The following is a 26,217-nucleotide window of genomic DNA, read 5'->3' as shown; positions in this document are numbered from 1 at the left end:
GAGAGTGAGAGAGAGAGCGAGAAAGAGAGAGAGAGAGAGAGAGAGAGAGAGAGAGAGAGAGAGAGAGAGAGAGAGAGAGATATCTAAGCCTATTACTATTACTTCCTTGTCTCCAGTTAGAGGCCGGAGACGGTACTGCCGGCTTCGTCATACACGCTAGATCTCGTTGTCTATTCTACACACCAACACAGAGTACACACACTCTCTGGTCATACGGGGGACTACTGCTGCAAATTACAAAGTTCGCCTAACAGGCAAGTAAAGCTGAGTGAAACGTATAAAATATTGTTAAAAACGGGTCTAATACTTCTTCACACTTCTGAGCAACTGATTCATACGCACAGGATGTAGTAATCGTACAGGGAGAAAAAAAAAGGGCACGCCCATGCAGCCTAACTTGTTGTTCGCGATGAAAAAAAAGTCTCCTTGCAGGCCGCGGTGACACCACTTTTATCAAAACCTGTCGTCGTCTGTTGGGCCTACCTACCTGGTTTGTGATTCAACAGACCAACCAACGTTCGAGTTCTATTTTTAGGTACCCGAAAGAGGAAGGGACATAACTGTCACGTAAACAGGTGTATCTAAACGAGGAAGCTAATCATGAAATAAGACAGGATTCGGCACTCCATAGATTGGGCTGTAAACTTCGGTGTCTAAGGAGATTATTTTCAATTTGGATGTAGTTTTTTGTTGTTAGAAAAGACATCTTTGTTGTAAACACCACCAGCCATCATTATGTGAAGAAAACAGAAGTTTAAGGGTCTTGTTTTGTTCTGTAATGTCTTTGGTCAGAATCTGACTTTCTGGCTGAGACTGAGAAATCGACTGGATTCACTTCTTCCGAGTGCCGACCTGCATGAACTCAGAAACTTTTTCGTTGTTCGAACTCTGGCTTTGTAAATCTAGATTCTAGATCTAGATCTAGATCCTGATCTAGTTCATAGTTTATATTTGTTGTTAAAGAATTATTTTTATGTATAGTCTTGACATGGAAAATTAGAAGAGAAAGTAAGTTGTTCAACTTGCTCCTTTGGGGAACTTTGTGACCCTGCTTCTTTTGTTCCAAAGACTGTTAAGACGACCGACCCAAGAATCTAGATTCTAGATCAGGTTCTCTTCAGGACAAAGGCGGAGGTTTTCTCTCTACAGACAGTGCCTGACTGGTCTTTGAGTTGAGAACTAGATTCAGATGGCACTTCTCACCAACGTCATGGGTTCTGGAACATTGTGTGTGCTGTTGCTCATCTGTTCCAGCCTGGTAAGTAGAGCTAGTAGTAGCAGAAGAACCCACTGCCATGACCGAAAACAAAGCATGAATGAATGAATGAATTGTGAAAATAATTCACAGGGCAGGAGTTGTGTTTCAGAAACTGCTTTCATTTGAGCTTTTGCCAAAAGGTGGGGGTGTTTGCTTTTTAAATCAACCACTACTCATGGTAAAATATGTTTTCTTCTGAAAACTTTATGTATATGGCAAGGAAATAAGTTGGTCAAGCTGCATGAGCAAGTAGATTGATGTGTGCATCTTATATCTCTACATAGAAAGATAATAGTACTAAAAATAGGGCATTTTTTACTCATCCTGAGTGCACACATAATTGTATGTTAAATACAGAATATTGTTAATCTTAAACTATCAAACAGAAGTGCATTCAAACATTGAAAATAGTTTGTATACACCATCATAACAGCGTGTGTCCATTAAAAGGGTTTTATTTTTTTATATTAATGATGTTATTGCTGAGTAAAATTTATAAGTTCGTTCATAACTCGTGTCATAATTACATCATCAGACTTTCCAAGGTCTAGAAAACCCAAATCGTTTAACATATCATCCCGGGGAATGACCGGTATTAAACATTGGTTTGACATTGATCCATCAGAAGGGTAATTTTCCGCTCCATCGCATGGTTTTGCTTAAATATGACTTTGATTGAGATAATCCAGGTTTGTCATAATGATGTTATGAACAAACACTTTATGATATTTCTGCAAAATATCATGTGAGGGACTTCCTACTGTTTCACAACATCCTTTTACATGGTGGAATGAACATGGAAGAGTATCGTGCTGATGACTCAAAAGAGACGCTAAGAAGAGGCAAAAATATGCTTGTCATAATGGATTGTCATCATGTTATGAATGTGACGGTGTGTCATAATGGTTATGAACGAAACCTTATTCCATGTAATTCATAGTTGTTTTGGGATGTATTTTTAATTTTAACCCAACTTGAGGATGTATTAGACCTTGCTTACATTCTGATATTTTGATTTTTATCATAAGTGTATGGGTCTGGATTTTAATTAGTATTTTACTTTTGTAGTAATGGTTATGAACGAACTACATATTGTACTCTGAGGGCTTTCCAGAGTTGATAAACATTAAAAACATGTACACAGATACATATTATGAGGAAACTTTCATTTAATATAAAATTTAAAAGTAAATGACAGGTCAAAATATTAATTTTTAGGTCAAAACTGAAGTTTGTCATAATAGTTATGAACGAACAATTAAAGGTATTCTAAGGGTTTTTCAGTGATTAAACTTTGAATTCTTCCCACATATAACCTTATTTTGAGGAGAGTCTCATAAATTAAAACAATTTTATGTGAATGACAGAACAATAAGTTAATTTTTTGGGGCCCAAAGTAAAATTTGTCATAATAGTTATGAACGAAACAGTGTGTCATAACGGTTATGAACGAAACATTATTCCATGTAATTTACAGTTGTTTTGGGATGTATTTTTAATTTTAACCCAACTAAAGGACAGAATAGACCTTGCATACATTCTGATATTTTGATTTTTATCATAAGTGTATGGGTGTGGATTTTAATTAGTATTATACTTTTGTAGTAATGGTTATGAACGAACTATTTACAGTCCATTTTATATATTTTGAGGGCTTTTCAGTGTTAAAAAACTTTAAAAACATGTACAGAGATACATATTATGAGGAGAGTTTCATTTAATAAAAGTTTAAAAAAATGAATGACAGCTCAGAATGAGTAAATTTTTAGGTCAAAATTGAAGTTTGTCATAATTGTTATGAACGAACCATTTTAAAGGTATTCTAAGGGTTTTTCAGGAAATAAACTTTGAATTCTCCCTACATAGAGGAATCTATCATATTTTAAGGAAAGCCTCATAAATGAAAACCGTTTTATGTGAAAGACAGAACAGTATAAGTAAATTTTAGGGGCCAAAAGTAAAATTTGTCATAATAGTTATGAACGAAACAGTGTGTCATAACGGTTATGAACGAAACATTATTCCATGTAATTTACAGTTGTTTTGGGATGTATTTTTAATTTTAACCCAACTAAAGGACAGAATAGACCTTGCATACATTCTGATATTTTGATTTTTATCATAAGTGTATGGGTGTGGATTTTAATTAGTATTATACTTTTGTAGTAATGGTTATGAACGAACTATTTACAGTCCATTTTATATATTTTGAGGGCTTTTCAGTGTTAAAAAACTTTAAAAACATGTACAGAGATACATATTATGAGGAGAGTTTCATTTAATAAAAGTTTAAAAAAATGAATGACAGCTCAGAATGAGTAAATTTTTAGGTCAAAATTGAAGTTTGTCATAATTGTTATGAACGAACCATTTTAAAGGTATTCTAAGGGTTTTTCAGGAAATAAACTTTGAATTCTCCCTACATAGAGGAATCTATCATATTTTAAGGAAAGCCTCATAAATGAAAACCGTTTTATGTGAAAGACAGAACAGTATAAGTAAATTTTAGGGGCCAAAAGTAAAATTTGTCATAATAGTTATGAACGAAACAGTGTGTCATAATGGTTATGAACGAACTTTAAATTTATGACCTAAGACCAGTTTGCGTTTAAAAATAGCTGTTCAATGGTCTTCCATTTATCACTTGACTATAATTAGACCAGAGTGTTATTTTAGACAATTCTAGTCGATGAAACTTGATATAATCGATAGTATTTTGGTCACTTATTGTTCGTTCATAACTATTATGACACAAAAAAGTAATTTTATCAAAAATTAATAAAGATTTTTATAAATTGTCAATTCTATGTATTTTTGGAAGTTATTTGCTATGTCTCAAAATATAACATCAGCCTAGCTGAAAAAAGGAACTTTGAGTATTCATAAATTTGTGTCATCATTGTTATGAACGAACTTTTTGCTATTTCCGTCATTCAAGTCAGAATTACACCAAGACCATTGCATATACAGCTTTGGCAGTTACTGAGTCTGAAAGAGCAATCATTAGGCTATATAATATGGGTGATTAAAGAATTATTACATAAAGTTGATTTTGGACCTCATTTGTCACACCCTGGTATCCCACCTTTTGGCAAATGCTCATTTACAACCTCCATTTCAGAACAAATAAGAGGAATAAAAATCATCATGCCTTGTGTAGAGGAGGAAAAAAAAGGAATAAATGAAAACTTACTCGCAGTGACTACGTTCACGGCGCCGTGAATCATCCACCATTGGCACAGAGGCATGACTGAAACACTATAATCCCTCCAAGTGAATGAGAAAACGGCACAGGAATACTCGCGTAGAAAATATGTTGGGGTGGTCCGAATGCAACGGAGTTTACAGAGAAGGCTAAGGCGAGCACAGCAAAACAGCCGCGGTCGACAAGGCCTGGTTTGCTATGCGCGCGGAACAGGACTTCGATCCTCTTCCCGTGTGCAGACCCGGCAATGCTTGACAATTTGAAAATAAAAGTCGTTCGAAGAAACTATATATAATATAAGGGAGAATGGAAGAATTTTAGGCCCAGGCGGGAAGAGGGGGCGAAAAAAATCTAGCAAAAAGGATAGGGGGGGAAGGGAGCAAGATCATTCTTAAGTTGCAAACTAGATCTGCATTCAAAGTGCGAAACTTATTTCATGTTCTTTTTAGGCCCTATAAAAACCCTGTCTAAAGTCAAGCAAGAAGCTCTGATGTGGCTCAGCTAATGCTGAGCACTGCGAAACACATGACCTGTGTGGTGTAGGCTTACATTTTCTTAAAGCTCTCGAGATTCGAGGCATTTTGAATCCCAAGATCTACCGCAGTTATACATCATGTACATGGGTTCTATATATATTTATAAAGTAATTTGCTTTCTGTAGCTATCTTTTGCTGTTCTTGGTTTTCTTGAAAAAAATAGGCTTAAAAAATTTTTTTTTCAAGATTATATTGTTGATTTTGTACAAAGAACAATAGAATGAGGACGGGCACTGTCAAAGTGAATGTATGTTAATGTACCATTTAGGCCTATAAATGCTGTGTTGATGTAATATTTTTTCTACTTTCTTTTTACCACATACTGTTGGTTTGTTTCTTTTCTTTCTTACGTAATCTCATTTTCAACAAATGAAATCAATGATGTATTCTTTTTTCAAAGGAAATGTTGATTTCACAATTGTTCACCAGAATTGAGGTTCTAGCTTTCCAATTTTTAATACTCCTCAGTATGCTGCTGAGGCTACCACCACAGCTTCCACACCGACCCAGACAAACCCAACGACCCCGACACCAGGTGTGTATATAATTATAATTGTCATGTGAAGTGGTGAGTGGCAGAAAAGAATTTACTCAATAGTTCCAGTAGTGATTCCTGTTCTTCTTTCAATAGAGATCATATTTTAACCTTAATATTTTTGTTTTTTTACCTAAGAAACATCTGAAGAGAGGTCAGGAAGAGAGGGTGGTAGTGTTCTGGTGTGGTTTGCTCCTCCTTTCCTATCAAACTGTTATCAATCCTTTGGCCGATATGTCTCCCCTTCAATTGTTTAGAAATTGTTACTTTCAAGTAACACCTCTATTCTTCAGCATTTGTGTGACCTCTTTGTGTTGCAAGTGCGGTAAAACTTACTAAAACTAAGGTCAGGAAGTGGTCGCAGTGTGGGCTTTTTTTACGTGAGCACACGATCTCAAACTCTGAACCTTTGTGGTTTTTTTTTAGAAGATGTAGGCTACTTTAGTTCTGGGAATTGTTCCGTTCAAACATCTTACTGACACAAGGGCTGTGGTGGTGTCAAATAGTTGGGAAGCTATGTTTCTTTTTGCATCTGGTAGACTCATCTGGTAGACTCATCTGGTAGGCTCATCTGGTAGGCTCATCTGGTAGGCACATCCGGTAGACTCATCCGGTAGGCTCATCTAGTAGACTCATCTGGTAGACTCATCTGGTAGACTCATCTGGTAGGGCTCCGTATTGTTCCAGGTTGTGCCTTGTGTTGCAGTCAGTGTTGTTTATTTCAGGATCTGATGTGTGCTTGCTGTTGAAAATTCTTACCTTTTTTTTTTACACTTTTGTTTTGATTAATGACTTGTGATGAATAAGGTTCATCTTTTTATGAGAAGTGTTTTCTAAAGTGGGGTGGAATGAGTTGTCGTGGAATGTGGACTTTCTAACATTTCTGTATGAGAGAATTTTGTATTGCATGTACTTTCAAGATGATGTTGCCATATGCCCTGTGCGTATTCAATGATATATATATATATATAATATATATAGATCTATATATTGTGTCTTGAGCTGGAACTTCTGCTGACTTCTTTTCCTTGTCATATTGCTCTGTCTAGATTCAATAGCACAAATAGTACATCATGTGTATGTTTCTGAAACATATTTTACCTAATGCTGTAAAAATAGTTGCAGTGCAGTAATTGTTTGGGATGAGTGTTTTATTTCCTTTCCTTGTTTAGTCAAGTACAAGTCATTTTTCATGTTAGAGCCTTATAATTTTTTTTCTGTTTTGTTGTGACATCATTGCACACTATAAAGCATCTGATGTAATTATTACGGTAATATCAACAGGATCGGGTCAGTACAATGATACCTGTAATCCTGATGGATCAGATTGTGCGCAGGGTTTGACCTGCTTGAATGACACCATTGAACCTTTGTGTGTGTGCTCATCGAGTCTGTTTTTTAATGGGAGCCTTTGTGTGGAAAGTAAGTGTTCCCAACCCATCAGCATGTCCCCTGTAACCCGTTTATTAATAAACTTTTACTCTGTATCTTTTATTGGAACAATTTTATTATATTATCGCTAATAATAGAGGTGAGTGTGAATAACTCATCAATTCAATCAATCTTTATAGATCTAGTCTTTTTGTTTGTTAATTTTAGTCATCATTTCAAATCAATCAGGTCTCTGCCATCTTTAAGTTTATGGTGATATATTTGTTTAGTACGCATTCACAATTTCCGTGCCACAGTAATGATGGATGGGGATAGATAATGAGCAAACATAATTGAAATTAAAGTACAGGGGCAGATTGCGTTGAGTTTGATTCAGAGGGGCCATAGTGGTACTTGTCAAAGTGTATCAAGTTATGAATATCTGGGTGCCTAAGTAAGTTATCAGGCACTTCTGAGCTGTAAGAGAAATATTTGGACGGTTCTACCAAATTATAATTATCAGGCTGGCTACATTATCAAGTAATTCTGAACCTTTTGCGGACTGGTTAATGAGAGCAGTGGAATTATACATGCAGCACTGACAGACTTTGCATGTGAAAACAGCAGAGGGGCAGAGGCAATGAGTTTTTTTTACAGTTTGGCATAGATGTAGCTCTGGTCTGAGAAAATTCTATTGTTGCAGTTTACTTTGTGATTTTACAAAGAATGTATAAAAAGAAATGAGCTATAGAAAAGAAGACTGTAACATATTGAAAAGATTAAACATTTTGTAGTTTTCAGTTTGGAAATCTTTTGATTTAAATACATTTTAAATTGTACTTTAGTTTTAGTTTTAGTAAGAGTTTTACGGCCCTTGCAACACAATAGGTCATGTAAGTGCCGAAGATTAGACTTGTAACAATTGATTTTTTCTGTCAGAAATATAGACATTAGTATTTGCCATTCGTGGAGCAGCCTGAACCATGGGCATGAACTGAAGAGATGGTTTGATGAGCTTTTGGTTCACAGTAATGGAGTAATCACAGTTGATAAAGTCAATGGCCAAGTTTTGAATTCTAAAGTCCAAATCTGAGAAAGTTACAGTTATAGCATTATATGAAACTTGCTCCAAACCAACAAGTTCCCTGCTTGGTTCCCAACCTAAGCACTGTTCCCACTGCTTCATCCCTCAGCCCCGCTCCCTTTTCCTACCCCTGTTTTTTTGTCCTGTGCTGTGTATATATATATATATATATATATATATATATATATATATATATTTGGACATGTAGAGTTATTGGTATAATCTCAAAGGTTGTTCACTTGTGTTTATTCGGACGTAAAAAAATATCCATTTATCTTGAATACAAGTCGAGATATTTGAGAAAGAAGGAAGTGGGGGGTCATCTGTTTTCAGAGGTAAAATTAGTGAGAAAATGGCCGCCAAAGATTACTTATTTCCTTAGCTTAAGAGTCCGTGGTATCTGAAAATTTACATTTTTTGTGCCTTTAATCAACGATTATCAGAAAAATTCACACAGAAATGAGTTCTTTAATGAGCTTGAAAGGTGTTGAGCCAAAAAACAAAAATTTGAAAAAAATTCACAAACCCTCGAAAAAATGCAAGTTTCTTCACTTTGATTATTTTGACGAGAGCCTGATTCCACCACGCTGCCTATATATATATACAGTCTCACCTGCTCCAACGACCATCTATATAAGACAATCCCCTGTGTAAACGTCCCCTTCCATTTTCTTCCCTTGAGTATTTTTTACTTTATAATGACACTGTGTACGGCTGTCTTAGACTGTTTCAACTGTATATATATATTTGTGCTGCCATCTGCCCTAGACAATGACCTGTACAAACAACTGTTTCCCCATTCCCCTCGCTTTTAAAAAAATTAATGGATTATAATGACACTGTGCAAAACACCTCCCTGTTGAAGACTACCACTTTTCAATTTGTCTCGGACAATTTTGACTGCGTTCTTACTGCCAGACGTTTATCATTGACGTAATAATGTTGTTGAATTATTTGAATGGGGTTTTAGAAATACAAGAGCTTTGAGTGAAGAAATTTCTTTTTTTTGAAAAAAAATTTTTACGGGGAAATCACACTAAGGTACATGGTGTGTGTCTATGTACCAGTTTCTATTCATGTGATGTCTGTGTGTATTTTTTTTCCTTCACTCGACAAATCAACTTCCTTGTTGCAGTTGAATTGAGCACTTACCATATTTTGAAATTCTTTTGAAGTGTGTACTCCGGTATTGAAGTCTTTCTTGACAGATTTGATCTGCAGGGGAAATAAGCTCGAAAAATGAATTCAGACATTGAGATCTTGAAAACGAGAAGTGAAATAGGGAAAGGAAAGAGACAAAGAGTACAAGGAGAGGGTGTGGTGTGTCACTGGGTGTTTGGTGGTGGGAATGGAATTGTCCCGCTATGATATGATACACTATGATACACACACACACACATACACACACACACACACTCACTTATACACGCACACACACACTCACATGCACACGCACACACACGCACTCTCTCACACACACACACACACACACACACACACACACACACACACACACACACACATACACCTCCCCTCCATTGTGAAAGTAAACAATTCTAGTATCAGTATTAACCTTTTTCGTTCTGTACGGATCCCTGGCTTGACACCTCCAGATATGGTTTAATGGGTTAATGTGTATTGATGCTATCGTTCCCTCTTATTTCACTGAGACCAACTCAATATGTTGATAGAACATTCAAGGCGAGATTGATAAATGCTGTTCTATTTATTCATTTATATTTTCCTGAAAGAGTATTTAGGTTTTTAAAGAGAAAGTGTGGGTTGTTGGTGGTTGCTCTGATGTGGTTTGCTCCTTCTTTCATATCAAATTCTATCTTCTTTATCTCCCCTCCTTTTTTGTGTTTGTTACTCTCTTGTAGCACTCTAATCTTCGGCACTTATATGACCTTATTGTGTTGCAAGTGCTGTAAAATTGTTACTAAAACAAAAACGAGAAAGTCTGGATGTATAATCTGTGTAAAATTCTTGCATTTCACTGATTCACATGGTCTCAGAGGTGTCATTATGTCAGTCATAACTCACTTCTCTCTTTATCAGAAATCGTACTACTAGGTCTTGTGTCATTTCTGTGTCTGCTTCAACATTTATTCCTCAGCTTATTTCCTTGACTTGCGCCCAACCACAAACTTAACTTTTACTGTTTACAAAGCAATCCTTTTTTTTTGTTTTGAACATGCACTCTTTTGCATAACCCAGTGTTGTTAGCTTAATTTTGTTTTTAAGTGCAATTCTTCCATTTTGCAAATATTAAATATTTTAAAAACTACTTTGTTCCCAACTTTTCCCATGTTTAACAGCTGCCGGTACTTTCAATTTGTCTTACCCTCGAGATGAATGATCTGTCTCAGTATCAATAATTACGAGAAATCATTTTTATTGAGACGTGAAAGAAAAGTTAGCACTCCTTCCTGTCTTTATTAGAAATGACTCTCTACGAAAATCTTAGAATTTTTTAGATGTCTTAAGAAAATGGAGTGGTCTCAGTATATTATAACATCTTACTCTTGTTTAACAGCTCAAAACGTTTTTCTTAAAATGTTACAGATAAGAATGTCATTATATAATTTATGCTGTTTCGCAAACATTTGTTCGGTAAATTGTGTACGCTTTACGTGAAGTGGGCCCGTGGCTTTAAACAATGATTAAAATACCCACCTACATGTCCCTACACATTACTCAAGACCTATTGTAATTTTGCTTGCTTCGGTACCGTAGTACACGGTTAATGTGAACCAATCAAGTTTTGCCAGGTATGGGTTATTTTATGCTTTCCCGCTCCCCACAATCCTGCTTGCCTGCACGATATCTTAAGGGAAAAGTTCAATCTATTAATTAGAATTTAATTTTCTGTGTGTTTAATTATCATGACAGGTTATTACAGACAGCTGGTGCCTGGCTTGTCCTCTTTCTGATCTTTGTGTATTGTAGTGGAGTCTTTTGTCTGGCTTTGTCTAATCCTTTTTTATGTAATATATATATATTTTTGGTTCGTGAGGGAATTTTTTTCTTCAATTTAATCTTCTAAATATGGGTTAAATTGAATGCACCCCCCCCCCTCTCTCTCTGTCTCTGTCTCTGTCTCTGTCTCTGTCTCTGTCTCTGTCTCTGTCTCTGTCCCCGTATCTGTCTGTCTCTCTCTCTCTCTCTCTCTCTCTCTCTCTCTCTCTCTCTCTCTCTCTCTCTCTCTCTCTCTCCCTCTCCCTCTCCCTCTCTCTCTCTCTCTCTCTCTCTCTCCTCTCCCTCTCCCTCTCCCTCTCTCTCTCTCTCTCTCTTTCTCTCTCTCTCTCTCTCTCTCTCTCTCTCTCTCTCTCGCATTAACCTCCAGGAAAACCGCCTTTTGTTCTGTACTACTCATGCTTTGTCAACTGTTTTAGAAATGAACACTTTTTGTGTAGCCAAAAGACTCTCTGTGGGTGGTTGGCAGGTGCTCTGGTCTGGTTTACTCTTTCTTTTTTGTCAAACATCTAACGTCCTCATGTCCCCTTCTTCTTTTTTATGTTTGTTACTCTCTTGTAACAGCTCTAATCTTATGGCGCTCATATGACCGTATGCAGTTGTGAACGTCGTAAAACCTCTACTGAAGCTAACTAAAAGACTCCCCCCCCCCCCCACACACACACCCCACCCCAGCCTGTTGTGGCCATGTTTTCTGTCACTCTGCTTTCCCGGGTGACCAAAATCTATCCCTCCTCTCTTTTGGTTTGAGGAAGCATTCTTCACTTATTTGACCTGAATGCACTTTTGGTTAGGAAAAATAGTATATTATATGCTCTAAAGTATGCTCCTGTCATGAATGTCTTTGTGTTTAGATTTTCTTTTTGCAAGGCCAGATGTATTGCATTTGACGGCTACTGTGTTGTTTTGTTGTTTTCTGCCTGTTTGGGATTCTTTCTGATGCAGCGTTGCTGTATGTTTCAACAGCCTTTGTGCTGACTTAAACTGGAGTACATCTATTTATAATGCTTGTAATAACAATGGTAATGATAATAATAATGATAATGATGTTGTATAACACGGATAGGGGGAATTCGTCGGGACCGGCCTCGATAGCTCGAAGGATCCGTTGTTCCAGGGATATCTTACGAAGGAAAAGAAGAATGGACCGCAGGCACAGTTTGGCGGATGCGTGATTTTGAGTCTTCTGTGTTGAACCCATCCGTGATATACTGTTATTGTATTTTATAGATAGCACTTATCCACCACCCCCCGGGGCAGTGCCACTGACTGAAGTGTCTTTAGGCCGTTCCCAAAGGGGGGACATTTCTCGTTCAAGCATACATGTAGTAGAATGGTAAATGGGCTGACTCATGTCACGCTCATAACTGTGCCTGATCTACAACAGGGAACTGCAGCTTTTTCTTTCCTGATCCTTACTATTGTCATTTTCCTCTACTTCTTTTGCGTGTTTGTCACTCTCTTGTGACCTGCTATTTAGGGGTGCCTTGATAGTCGAAGCAGACCTTGTGCTGTTGAAGCTAGAGAGGTGAGCAGTCTAAGTCTGATTCCCTGTAAAGACTTCTCTGTTGACACCCACCCCTTGGCGTTCATATGACCTTATGCAGTTGCGAGCGCCGTAAAACCCTCTACTGTAATAATAATACATATCCACGCTCTATAGCCTGCTCTATGCTCTTTTCCACCATCATTACCCCAGCAGACTCTAGAACACAACTCAGAAACATTCTCAGCTTCCCGGGAAGCATACAGTGCAAGCAGCTGATAAAGCGCTCAGACACCAACTAACAGACAAGATCTTTCACTGTCTATAGCTGGGTACCTATTCCCACATGATTGAAGTGAGGGAAAATTCGTGTAAAGTGCCTTTCTCACTAATGCAGTTTTGGACCCCTGACTGGATTCAAACCCACAACCCTATGTTTGAGAGAGTCCGCGAGCGTAACTTCTAGATCTCTGATGCCAGATTCATATTTTGACAAGTACTTATATTGTACATGGAGTTTTTGTATTGTGTACATAATTTACTGAGTGGAATCAATGAAAGGCACTCATTTTTGCAACCCATGCTGAAGACTTTGACTTTGAAGTACATGTATCTTAATAGACCCAGGTATGTTCATTAATGTATCAAAATGTTTCAGTATGTTTATGGTTTATTTACATATGTATTGAAGATATTAGTCAGTTGTAATTATACATTTTTGCCAAAACTCTTCTCTGTTGTCACCATTTCACAAAAGAACTGTCACAAATATCAACAGAGAAACAGTACAATGAGCCGTGTGATCCAAGCGTGACTAACGAGTGTGCACAAGGTTTTGAGTGTTTGAATAGCACATCAGAAGATTTGTGTGAATGCCCATCTCACCAGTACTATAACGAGAGTCTTTGTGAGGAAAGTAAGTCTGTACTGCACAATAATAACCCAGTCCCCTGTCCACCTGTCTACTAATGAGGGCAGTTTATTGAGGGAGTTTGTTGTTCTTAATTTATATGTAACTTGATTCTGTAACTCGCCTAACTCACTAATCAATCTGTGATTATTTAGTTGTTTGCATTGCGTAATATTTTGTTGGTTTTCATTCTAACTGCATTTTCTAACAGTCAAACAAAATTTTGCACTTTTAACTCAGTGTGGTCTAAATATTGCTTTATAACCCTGAATGTTTTAGACTAGTAAATGCTCACAGCAAGAACATTTTAATGTTTTCCTCATTTGCGTAGAAGTGAAAAACCAACAAGAACCCGAGATGTCTACTGAGATTAGGTTAGAGTTAGAGAAAGCTTAAGGCTGCTCAGATGTGAACAGATGAGGGCATGCCTCTTTTAGATGTTTCTTCACCAGAGATTTATATTCATGGTTTTTAATTCCACCATCTTTCATCAATCATCAATGCCTTTCACCCCTGGCAGGGTATAGGCCACATACAAGCTCCTTCCATTTATCTCTGTCTTGAGCCATCCTTCCAAGCTCGTTCCAAGTGAGCTTCATTTCTCTCATGTCCCTTTCCACGCATCTCCTCCATGTTTCCCGTGGCCTACCCCTGCCTCGTGCTCCCTGGGGGTTCCACTGCAGTGACTGTCTTGTGATGTTTCCGCTGGGCTTTCTTAAGGTGTGCCCCATCCATCGCCACTTTCTTAGTCCTATTTCTACTTCTATATCCTTTTGTCCTGTCCTTTCCCACAGCTCTTCATTTCTTATTCTATCCTGCCACTTAATTCTTAAAATACTCCTCATACATCTGTTGATGAAAGTCTGGACCTTATTCAGTACTGTCTTCGTTGTCTTCCAAGTTTCGCAGCCGTAGAGGAGCACAGACTTGACGTTGGAATTAAAAAGTCGAATCTTGGTGCGCAGTGAGATATTGCTTGCTCTCCAGACTTTTGATAATTGCTTGAAGGCTGACCTTGCCTTGGCGGTTCTTGCTTTGACATCTGCCTCGGTTCCACCTTTACCATCGATGACACTTCCAAGGTAGGTAAAGGAGTCCACTTCTTCAAGGGGAGTGTCTTCCACTGTCACAGCAAGGTTTGAAACTTTTCCTAGCTTCACTACTTTTGACTTGTCTGGATGTATACGTAGGCCAACACTCCTTGATAGGCTGTTGAGTTCCTTGGTCTTTTCTTGCATCTGAGCATGTGTGTGAGAGAGCAGTGCAAGGTCATCGGCGAAGTCCAAGTCGTCCAGCTGCTGCCAAGGGATCCATTGTATTCCATTTCGTTTGCCTCTGGTGGCTTCTTTCATGACCCAGTCAATTGCCAGTATGAAGAGAAAAGGTGAGAGCAAGCATCCTTGTCGCACTCCTGTCTGTACCTGGAATGGTTCTGAGAGTTGTCCTTCGTGGAAGACTTGGCAGCTTGTTCCATCATAGGTGGCCTTCACAAGCTTGACGATTTTCTCAGGTATTCCAAAATGCCGCATGAGCTTCCACAGAGTGTCCCTGTCCACGCTGTCAAACGCCTTTTCATATTCAATGAAGTTGACCACGAGTGGTGAATTCCATTCAAGCGATTGCTCAACAATGATACGAAGAGTAGCGATCTGGTCCACACATGATCGGTTTTTGCGGAATCCTGCCTGGTTTCCTCGAAGCTTCTCATCCGTTGCCAGCTTGATTCTCTCGAGGAGTATCCTGTTGAAGACTTTCCCAGGTATGGAAAGGAGTGTAATGCCTCTGTAGTTGTTACAGTTGCTGAGGTCTCCTTTCTTTGGCAGCTTGATTAGGTGGCCTTCCTTCCAGTCTGATGGTATTTCCTCCCTTTGCCAAACTTTTTCAAATAGAGCATAGAGAATTTCCACAAACCTATCTTTCTCTGCCTTAAGGGCTTCCGGTGGAATATGGTCGGGACCAGCTGCCTTGTGGGACTTCAGTGTTTTTATAGCAGCTGCAATTTCCTCTCTTGAAGGTGGTTCCGTGTCTATTGGGAGGTCATTTCTGGCTGGAAGAATTTCTGGTTGGTTTTCTGGAGGTGGTCTGTTCAGTAGTTGGTCAAAGTGTTCTCTCCATCGGTTAAGTTGCCCCTCTGGGTTGAAGATAGTCTTTCCTTCTTTGTCTTTCACTGGTAGAGTGGGCTTGCTGAACCTACCTGAAAGAGTTCTTGTAGTCTGGTGTACAATCCTCAAGTGCCCGTCTGTTGCTGCTTTCTCTGCCTTTTCGGCCAGGCCATTCAGGTAGATATTCTTGTCCTTCTTGATGGAATTCTTTACCTCCCGGTTTACTTCGGTGTACTCTTGTTGTGCAGCGAGTTTCTCTGTTCGGGTACGGCTGTTGTTGACTTGGGCCTTCAGCTCTCTTCTTCTTTTGACTTTGTCTAGAGAGTCCTGTGAAATCCATTCGTTCCTGGTGTTGTCTTTGGGTCCTAGGGTGCTCTGGCAAGTTGCATTTACTGCCTCTCTGAACTTATCCCAGTGTTCGTTGACTTCACATTCTTCCAGATCTTGAAGGGCTTGAAATCTGTTCTTCAGTTCCAACTTGAACTCATTCTTCTTTACTGGGTCTTTCAGAAGGCTAACTTCATACTTTAGACGGTTTCCAGCGGCGACTTGTGTGTATCTTCTCAGTTTTAGTTTCAGCTTTCCAAGGATCAAATGATGGTCTGATGCGACGTCTGCTCCTCTTAAGACTCGGACGTCCTCCAGTGAGCATCTAAATTTTCGGGAGATGCAAAAGTGGTCAATCTGGTTTTCCGTTGTTCCGTCCGGGGAGACCCAAGTGGCCTTGTGAATCTTTTTGTGTGGGAAGATTGTACCTCCAATGACCAAGTTGTTGAATGTACAGAAGTTTTGGAACCTTTCTCCATTGTCGTTTGCCTCTCCTAATCCGTGTCTGCCCATGATTTCCTCGTTGTGACTATTGTCCGAACCTACCTTTGCATTTAGATCTCCCATGACAATGTTGATGTCCTTACCTGGAAGTTTGTCGATGACGTTCTGCAGGCGGTTGTAGAAGTCGTCTTTATTCTCCACTTCTGCATCATTGGTTGGGGCATACACTTGTATGATGTTCATGTTAATGACCTTCTTCCTACCTTCTCTTACCTTGAGTTCTTTCTTAGTTCCAAATGAGGCCATGATGATCCTTGGACCATGTGCCCCTGAATGTCTTTTGAGCTGTTTTTGATATGATCATCCCTACTCCTTCCCTGTGTGGTCCATCATTGTCATTTCCTGAATAAACGAAGAGCTCCCCCTCTTTCATTCGCTTCTGTCCAGACTGGTTCAAGTGGGTCTCGCTGATTCCCAGTATGTGTAGTTGGTATGGGTGCATTTCTTGGAGAACTTGTGCAGTTTTTCCAGCCTCATAAAGGGTCCTAACGTTCCACGAGCCGATCCGAAGAGATTTGGACTTGGATGATGGTGGAGGCTTCTGCCGAGCAGCTTCCTTTCGGCTTTCACTGCCTTGCATCATAAACTCTCCATTTGGAGAAGATCCACGATCAGCCAAGCAGAGATAATGGTTTTTGCTTGTATGTGTTTCTGTAACAGGTTCTTTTTACGAGAGAGGTTGTTAGCCTCGTGACTCAACCCCCGACCTGGAGGCAGGATGACTCTGTTTCAGGAGTCACTACCTGGTTTGCCATTTAGTCGCCTCGTACGACACGCTAGCACCACGTCAGTCCTATTCTTCTCGATGCCGAGACTGCACGGCAGTGTTTTTAATTCCACCATCTTTACTGAGAAGAAACTTCTGATCTTGTATTCTGTTCGTTTCTTTTACATCTGATCTGAGTGCTCAACGTACCACTCCTAATGTTTTCTCGAAACAGTTAGTGAAAGTCACACGTTTGTTCTGTTATTTGATTGTAGTCTGAATAAGTAGTTTTTTCAGTTATGTCTATAGGCGTTAAATGTTGCTTTTTCTTTCTTACTTGCTTTGACCACGGAGAAGAACTGAGAGAATATTACCCTCACAAAATGATAGATTTATTTGATAACAGGCAACAAAAGCTACAGGGTGAAATGGGATGATAGTGACGATCATTTTGTCTTTCACCATTAGACTTAATGTGAGTACTTGTGCCAATTATTCAGAATGTGCAGATAAAACTTTTGTAATTGTAAGGTTGCGTACATATGTCTTCATCTCCTCGTCAGCCAATACTTATTCTCCCTTGGATGCTCTCTTCTACTGTATCCTTCAGGGTTTCTTTGGGCTCTCTGAGTCAGACTGTCCTGTCCTTAGATTGACTTTAGCGTCTGTTTCTCTCCTCGTCTAATATGTCTCAGGACTCGTTTATTTAAACAAAGAAGTGTTTTGAAACATGAACAAAGCATCAATCAATTTGCCATGCCATCAACAGAGCTACAATTTAATGAGACGTGTAGGCCGGATGATGAATGTGCAGAAAATCTTCAGTGTGATAATGAAACTGGCACATGTTTGTGCCCCCCCTCCCTGTACTATAACAGGAGCTCCTGTGTAGAAAGTAAGTGTCATCTCTTCTCTCAGAGCTTCAGAGTCAGAGAGACTCGCACTTATTCCTTTCTGGGTCCTCTCCTGCTCCCCTGTGTGAACATTGGCACAGCTACTGCATTCCTCAACCCTTACCCTTATATTAAGTTATTATATCGCTGTTCTTTATCGGTGAAGACTAGAGACTTGTCTTTTTTTTTTTAATCAAGGAAAGCTGGCAAATTGTCATCCACATGTATTTGTAAGAACAAGTATATAATCTTTGTTTTTTATAAATGGTTGAGTCTTTAGATTCATTAAAAAAGGAAACCAAAATAAAATGGAAAAATTGAATCCAAAGTGTTTCTTTCTTCTAGAAACAGCTTTTTACCAACAAGGATACAGAAAACTTTCTCTGCTCATGTGAATTTGACATGGAAATGTGTGTTAAGTAGAGGTTCAAAAGTACCATCGTTCGAGCTTCTTATGGGAGATAGACGTATCATTCGTCCATGGTGATATATTTTACCTTTTTTTAAAATCTTGTGAAACAGTCATCCAACATAGCATAATATGTCCATGGGGATATTTTTCACCTTTTCTAAATCTTGTGAAACAGTCATCCAGCATAACGTATGTGAGGCATCGTGGTGAAATCAGGCTGTCGTCAAAATAATGCGAACGGAGATACTGGCATTTTTCGTCCAGTTTAACTAGTTTTTTCAAATTTTTGTTTTTTTGCCTCAACACCTTTACTGTCTTTTTAAAAACATTTCTGTGAGGATTTTACTGGAGAACGTTGATTAAAGGCACAGAAAATGTAAATTTTAAATTTCCAAGGAATCTCAAGATTTGGAAATCAACAAACTTCAGCCGCCATTTTTTTCGCCTGTTTTATCTTTGAATCCACCTCCTTCAGTAGCCAATATCTCCGCTTTTATGTAAGCGAGATGTGTTTTTTATTCATCGAAAGATAGTCAAATGAACAAGCTTTAAGACGATACCAATAATCCCACATGATAAAAAATTGACGAGCGCCTGATTCCAATGCGTCTTACCACATATGTTCATGGTGATATATTTCACCTTTTCTAAATCTTTCTATATGGGTAAAATGTCCATTATTTGAGTTTATGTGTAATTGTTTTCACTGTATGTCCAAAGGAGAGATATTAAGCGAGGCAGCGCGTCTGGCAAACAAATGTAGAGTGTCTGAGGAATACATTATGTGAAGTAGTGAGTGCGATTTAACACAGGTTTCATTTTTGAACCATCCTATAATATTAGACACCCAGCCAACACTATGATATATATATATATATATACAGGTTAATAACTTGTGCATTTCCACTAATGGCTTGGCTTATTCGTCCTCTCCCCCCCCCCCCCCCCTCCCAATCACCCAATCAGCTTCAGGCGTCCTCTCATTCATGTGATTTCCTTTTCTGAACATCTTTGATATCTTTGATACCTGAACTGCTTTGATATCTTTGATACATGAACAGCTTTGATATCTTTGATACCTGAACAGCTTTGATATCTTTGATACCTGAACTGCTTTGATATCTTTGATACCTGAACTGCTTTGATATCTTTGATACCTGAACATCTTTGATATCTTTGATACCTGAACTGCTTTGATATCTTTGATACCTGAACATCTTTGATATCTTTGATACCTGAACTGCTTTGATATCTTTGATACCTGAACAGCTTTGATATCTTTGATACATGAACAGCTTTGATATCTTTGATACTCCCAGTTAGTTGTTTTATTATATTGTAAAGTGCTTAGAGCCTGTGTACTTTTATTGGGGTTGAGTGCTATATAAATGTTATTTATTATTATTATTAGCTTTGTTTTGGCATGTCATTTCATTACTTCATTCAACTTATTTCTGTGTTGAAATATTAATGAGAACAACTTACTTCTAAAATCCTAGGGAATTATTCTGTAAAGAAATAAAAACTCAACTTATTTTTTTAAACTTTAAAACTTTTTTTACAAGCTGATTTTTGTAACCATTGCCTTTTACGGAAGTGTTAAAAATTGATTGGTATTGTATTGGAGTTTTTGTTTGTTATGCTAGCCCCAGTATTGTTTGCTTTGTTTGTTGAAACTTTTCTTTGTACAGTCCTTCAGTTCTGCAAAAGTGGGTTCTTTTTTCTTGCTGCATTCTTGTAGGCTTCGATTTGTCACCATCACTTTGATTTTCCTGTCCACAAAATGAATGACTCTTCAAGAGGAGAGATTAATTTTGTGTTTAAATGGTTCTAAAAAAAGCAAACAACACAACGTTTGATTTTCCGTCTTCTTTTCAATCATGTGCTCTAGAATCTTTGTATTAACATGTTTGTGTTTTAGGTAGAGATAACATTATTTCTATTCAAACTTTTAAAATTGTAATTAATGCTTATATTCTGTATTTCAAGATTTGCCCAATATGAACTGAAATAATTTTGATATGGAAAGGTATTTTTCATTGATGATGTGAAATGGCTTTAAGTTTTGTTTTGTTTTCGTTTTTTAAAACTGGAACGAGGTACAAAGAACAGGAATTGATATAGCCTTGCTTAATTCTCTGCGTACAGAACTGGGTCTTGGGCAAACTTCCGCTCAATTGAAAGCAATATTTGCATATATACTGTGCATGTAATTTGATTAAGTAAAGGCTGAAGCTTTGAAGTATTCCTCATTACCAATAACAGTTTTAAGAATTTACATAAGATCCTTTATTTTGTCATTATTTTTGTTATGCTAAAAGCATTGCATAAGTGATAACTTTTTCTTTCATATTTATGTTTCATGGGTGCTCTGGTGTGGTTTGCTTCTTTCCTATCAAATGTCTGTCGTCCTTATCTCTCCTCCTTCTTTTTCGTGTTTGTTATTCTCTTGTAACACCTCTAGTCTTTGCCACTTATATGACTTTATTGTGTTGCAAGTGCTGTAAAACTCTTACGAAGATGGCCGTCCACCCAGCTGGGTTTGTTGTGTTGGAGCAGTTTTTTCAACACTTGTATCTAATCCATGTTTTTATTTGTATGTGCGCTGTTTATGAGGGGGGGGGGGAATTTATGGCGAACATTTTCTACCTGAACTGAATGTTGACAGCTTGCTTATATTATAATATGTGTTCTGTGCTGTAGGCTTTGGCTTTCAATAGTCAGGTGTTTCCTATAGGTTTTAAGCTAGTTAGTGGGTGGTTGGTTGGTGCTCTTGTGTGGTTTGCTCTTTTTTTCCTATTAAACATATGTTGTCCTTATCTCTCCTTCTTCTTTGTATTTGTTACTCTCTTGTAACACCTCTAATCTTTGGCACTTGAATGACCTTATTGTGTCGCAAGTGCCGTAAAACTCTTACAAAACAAATAGGCCAGTGAAGTCAAAGATATGAGGCAAACGTACTATGTATTTAGGTATAGGGTCGTGATACCTATTTATAACTGCACACCAGAGTGCGTCTGTTGTCAGTATACTTTGTTACACTTTTCCCCCCTGGGGCAGTGCCACTGACTGTAGTGTCTTTAGGCCATTCCCAAAAGGGGGACATTTCTCGTTCAAGCACAGTAGAATTGTAAATGGGCTGATTCATGTCACGCTCATAACTGTGCCTGATCTACAACAGGGAACTGCTGCTTTTTCTTTCCTGACCCTTACTATTGTCATTTTCCTCTACTTCTTTTGTATGTTTGACACACTCTTGTGACCTGCTATTTCCGGGGTGCCTTGATAGTGGAAGCAGACCTTGTGCTGTTGAAGCTAGTGAGGGGAGCAGAGTAAGTCTGATTCCCTGTAAAGACTTCTCTGTTAACACCCACCCCTTGGCGCTCATATGACCTTATGCAGTTGCGAGCGCCGTAGAACCCTCTACTATAATTTTTTTTAAATGTTACACTTTGTAGCAAAACTCCTTTTTGTTGTCACCATTACACAAAAGAAATGTCACAAATATCAACAGGGAAACAGCACAAGGAGACTTGTGACTCGAACACGCCTAACGAGTGTGCACAAGGTTTTGAGTGTTTGAGTTTGAGTAACCCACCAGGATTTTTGTGTGAATGCCCGTCTCACCAGTACTACAAGGAGAGTCTTTGTGTGGAAAGTAAGTCTGTACTGCCCAATAATAACCCAGTCCCCTGTCCACCTGTCTACTAATGAGGACAATTCCATGAGGGGATTTTTTCTTCACTAATGTACATATAACTCAAGTTTTTAATTCACCAAATTGATTAGCCAATCAGTGAAGAACTTATTTTTATGTATGTTGCTTGTTTTCATTTACTGACAAACTTTTTGTAGCTATAACTTTGTGTTGTTGAAATATTGGTACCCTGTATGTCTAAAAATGAAAAGTGCTGACAACTGAATAACGTTTTCCTTACTTGCATGGAAGAGATAATATACTAATGTAGACGTAGAACACAAGATGCTCTGTGACATAACATGACTGGGTGAGGGAAAGCTTAAGGCAGTCCTGATGTGAACAGACAGGGAAACACTTTTTCAAGACTTTTCTTTGCTGTATTCTTTGCTGTTTTATACCCTTACTACCGAGAAGAAAGTTCAAAAGTATTATTCCGATGTCTAGTTTTCTCTTGTAAATTTTAGCACGAAGTGTTTCTCTCCTGATATAAATACTGAGGATATTTTTAAAGTCATTTTCATCCCTGGATAGGATTATAGTCTAAGTGAGTAGTTTTAAGATGGTTTTCCCTTTATTAAGGCCACTTTGTGAATATGTTATCACACTGACACTTTTGTCATTTATTTAGTAAAGCACTTACGTTTGGAGAAATGTTTTGTAATGAACCAGGATGTTTTGCTTCTTTTTCATCACAATTTAGTCTTTTGTATGGTCAGTTAATTCAGAATTATTTCCCTCCCTTTAGTAGTTTAAAATCAAGTTTTAGGCCTTGATGTGTGTATTCACTGTCTGAAAGCCGCCCTGTCTTTAGATTGACTTGAGCGTCTGTTTCTCTCCATGTCTAACCTGTCTTAGGACTATTTTATTTAAACAAAGAAATGTTTTGAAACATGAGTGAAGCATTAATCAACTTGCCATGCCATCGACAGAGCTACAATTTAACGAGACGTGTAGGCCGGACGGTGAATGTGCTGAAAATCTTCAGTGTGATAATGAAACTGGCACATGTTTCTGCCTCCCGTCCCTGTACTATAACGGGAGCTCCTGTGTAGAAAGTAAGTGTCAACTCTTCTCTCAGAGCTTCAGAGAGACCCGCGCTTATTCCAGTCTGGGTCCTCTCCTGCTCCCCTGTGTGAACATTGGCACAGCTACTGCATTCCTGAACCCTTACCCTTATATTAAGTTATTATATCGCTGTCCTTTATTGGTGAAGACCAGAGATTTGTCCTTGTTGTTATCAAAGAAATCTTGTAAGTTTGCGTAGAGTCGGTACCCACAATCTTGATCTGTTGTATGGATAGAGTCTGTGTTTTGTTTTTGAAAAGTTGGTATTTCTGTGGGAAAGTATGAATAGTAAACAAAATATGGAGAATCTAGGGACTAGATGATAAGTAATGGGTTCTATATAATTTTGATACAGTTTTATTATTGTTTGAGCCGTGTTAAAACATTTGACCTTCAGCAAACACATGAAACATACATGTATGTATAATACAAGTTAATAACTTTAGTATTTCCATCCATGCTCCTTTGTAGATGCTTGGCTTAGCTCCCCACTGACCAGCCTTTTGGGCTTTTGTCCAACTGTTGACTGATACTTCAGAGAAGTTGACGTCCTGTAGTTTTAGGAATGTAATGTTCAAAACAAGAGTCGTGCATGATCTACTGTTTATTCTTTAATGTATTTTTAATGAACAGCTTTATATTTTTCGTACTTACACCCAGTTACCCTGTCAGCTGTTAAAAAAAATTCATTTGATTAATTCTATTTACTAACCTGTGTAGCCTGTGAATAAATACGACTTCTGGTATTTCTTGGAATTTCAGATTTCGATCTATGTTGAAAATGAAACTGAAACCCAGTGTGTAGTTTACGTGTTTTTTGAACACCTCTTTTACCCTGTGATTTTGTTGCACGCTTTCACAAACTGTTTTATGATCCCCAAAAAGACTATCAGTAGGTTTTTAAAGCATACACCCCCAGTGTTATTTACTTTTATTTGTTTGGTGTTTCCAAATGCTATCCTTCCATCTCGCAAATGTTTTTTCTTAAAAAGTTTTGTTATTATTATTATTATTATTATTATTATTATTATTATTATCATTATTATCATTATTAATATTATTGTTATCATCATTTTCATCATTTTTATTAGAGGTCTGTTTGCTTTTATCACTTTGATTTTACATCCCCATAAAGTTAATAACTCAATAGGTCTTTAAGGGAAAGGGGTGTGCATGAGACATGAAATGTAAAGGAAGATTAGGAAATGATGTATCATTAATGTTATCTCTATTGCATGTATGTTCCTGCTGTACGTAACGTCCTGTACATGATAAAGATAACAACACTGACATTTGATTTCATTGTTCCTTGTAGATTCTCGAAATGAAATTTTTTTTTTTTTTATTTCTCTTTAAATCTTGTAAGGGTTTATTTTCTTGGTGGCTTTAACCCAGTATGATACGCATGAGCAAATTGTGTGTGTGGTCTTTATAAGTACTTCCTGTATGAGGAATAACACCTCCCCCCCCCCCCCCCACACTTCTTTTTTGTGTTGAAGGGAAAAATTCTCTCCCACCCACCCCCACCCCTTCCTTTTCCACTTTTCTTGAACCAAATCCTACTCTCCCTGTTCTCCTGCACATCCCCCCTCCCTCCCCTCTCTCCTCCTCCTTCCCTCCTCCCTCTCCCTCTTCTTCCTCCCCCAAGCTTGTTCAGTGGTCTTGTTGTGTCTCCTTTTAATCCATCCTAATTCCTTTCCTCTTTGTGCCTGCTGGGAATTTAAAGCATACTGCGCTTTGCGGCCGAAATGACTTATCTTTCTCATAGACTTGCGTTTTTTGAGATCGTGAGGTCTGGTCCTGCTCCAGCTGCACCAATTGTCAGTTGACCTATTTTGGCTTAAATTATACATGACGTGTTTACTTGATTTTACTGTATGTTTTGTTTTGTGGATTTGGTTCAAGTTTGGAAAAAAAAAGACAATTTACTTCACACATTGCTCAGCTTTGTATGTTTTTGCACTATGGCTTCTTTCTGTCAGGATTAACCATCCCATGTTACTGTCAGGATTAACCATCCCATGTTACTGTCAGGATTAACCATCCCATGTTACTGTCAGGATTAACCATCCCATGTTACTGTCAGGATTAACCATCCCATGTTACTGTCAGGATTAACCATCCCATCTTTCTGTCAGGATTAACCATCCCATCTTTCTGTCAGGATTAACCATCTCATGTTACTGTCAGGATTAACCATCCCTTGTTACTGTCAGGATCAACCATCTCATGTTACTGTCAGGATCAGCCATCCCATCTTACTGTCAGGATTAGCCGTCCCATCTTACTGTCAGGATTAGCCGTCCCATTTTACTGTCAGGATTAGCCGTCCCATCTTACTGTCAGGATTAGCCGTCCCATCTCCTTTCTTATAGTCAGGGCTGAAAGAAATTGAGAAGAGTACCAAGGTCATAAAGAAGACCCCAGTATTTCTATGGATGGACATGTGCCCAGTTGTTAAAAAATGTACATTTGTCACATGATTTTTTGTTTTTCACGTTAAACTAATTTCTGTCAGTCGCCATGTTTGTGTTATACTATGTAGCCAATATTGTAATGAAGGACATTTTTCTCACTAATACAGGTTGATTCCGTGTTTTGTAGTTGTCATTTTCTACTCTTACCCAAGTGGAATTTGTTTTACCAAAGTCATTTTTTGTTCTTACTTTCCTATGCTTTGATTTGTTCAGAAATTGTGTCCAGGGATCTAGAAATGTACTCAGTAACAGAGCTGAAAGAAAACCTCTCGATGTTATATATACTCCCTAGGCTTTTCCTCTAAAGCTTCTACAGTTTCAGATTGAGGTTTCAGACTGGTTGTGTGGTTTTCTTCTTCTTTCCCATCAAACATCTGTCGTTCTTTTCTCTCCTCCTTCTTTTTTTGTGTTTGTTACTCTCTTGTAACATCTCTAATCTTCGGCACTTATATTATGAACTTATTGTGTTGCAAGTGCCGTAAAACACATACTAAAACTAAAAAAGCATTCCCCCCGGGGCAGTGCCACTGACTGTAGTTGTAGTGTCTTTAGGCCATTCCCAAAGGGGGGACATTTCTTGTTCAAGCATAGTAGAATTGTAAATGGGCTGACTCATGTCACGCTCATAACTATGCCTGATCTACAACACGGAACTGCTGCTTTTTCTTTC

General features: G+C 38.2%; 1 protein-coding gene across 4 annotated transcripts; it reads left to right on the top strand.

Annotated features, from left to right (window-relative positions):
- Positions 1–110: 110 nt before the first annotated feature.
- On the top strand, positions 111–24,025 carry LOC101850091 (multiple epidermal growth factor-like domains protein 10). Of its 4 annotated transcripts, XM_013084120.2 has the most exons (6): positions 114–1,258; positions 5,468–5,534; positions 6,819–6,956; positions 13,230–13,367; positions 21,820–21,963; positions 22,935–24,015. In XM_013084120.2, exons 1-6 carry the CDS (start codon positions 1,190–1,192, stop codon positions 23,267–23,269), a joined length of 891 nt encoding a protein of 296 aa, XP_012939574.1. In that variant the 5' UTR covers positions 114–1,189; the 3' UTR covers positions 23,270–24,015. The 4 variants fall into 4 exon arrangements, with proteins under 4 accessions (XP_012939577.1, XP_012939576.1, XP_012939574.1 ...); XM_013084123.2 differs by lacking the exon at positions 21,820–21,963 and having other exon boundaries at positions 111–1,258; positions 22,935–24,025; XM_013084122.2 differs by lacking the exon at positions 13,230–13,367 and having other exon boundaries at positions 112–1,258; positions 22,935–24,021.
- The last annotated feature ends 2,192 nt before the right edge of the window (positions 24,026–26,217 follow it).

This window comes from Aplysia californica, unplaced genomic scaffold (assembly GCF_000002075.1).
Source record: "Aplysia californica isolate F4 #8 unplaced genomic scaffold, AplCal3.0 scaffold00273, whole genome shotgun sequence".
Classification (NCBI taxonomy): Eukaryota; Metazoa; Mollusca; class Gastropoda; order Aplysiida; family Aplysiidae; genus Aplysia; species Aplysia californica.
The sequence above is the reverse complement of the archived record's forward strand: the minus strand, read 5'-3'. Positions and strand labels throughout refer to the sequence as shown.

Coding starts and splice junctions, on each gene's coding strand:
- LOC101850091 (XM_013084120.2), top strand. CDS start 1,190: ATGGCACTTCTCACCAACGTCATGGGTTCTGGAACATTGTGTGTGCTG. Junction 5,535..6,818: donor CCCAACGACCCCGACACCAG/GTGTGTATATAA, acceptor TAATATCAACAG/GATCGGGTCAGTACAATGAT. Junction 6,957..13,229: donor TGGGAGCCTTTGTGTGGAAA/GTAAGTGTTCCC, acceptor AAATATCAACAG/AGAAACAGTACAATGAGCCG.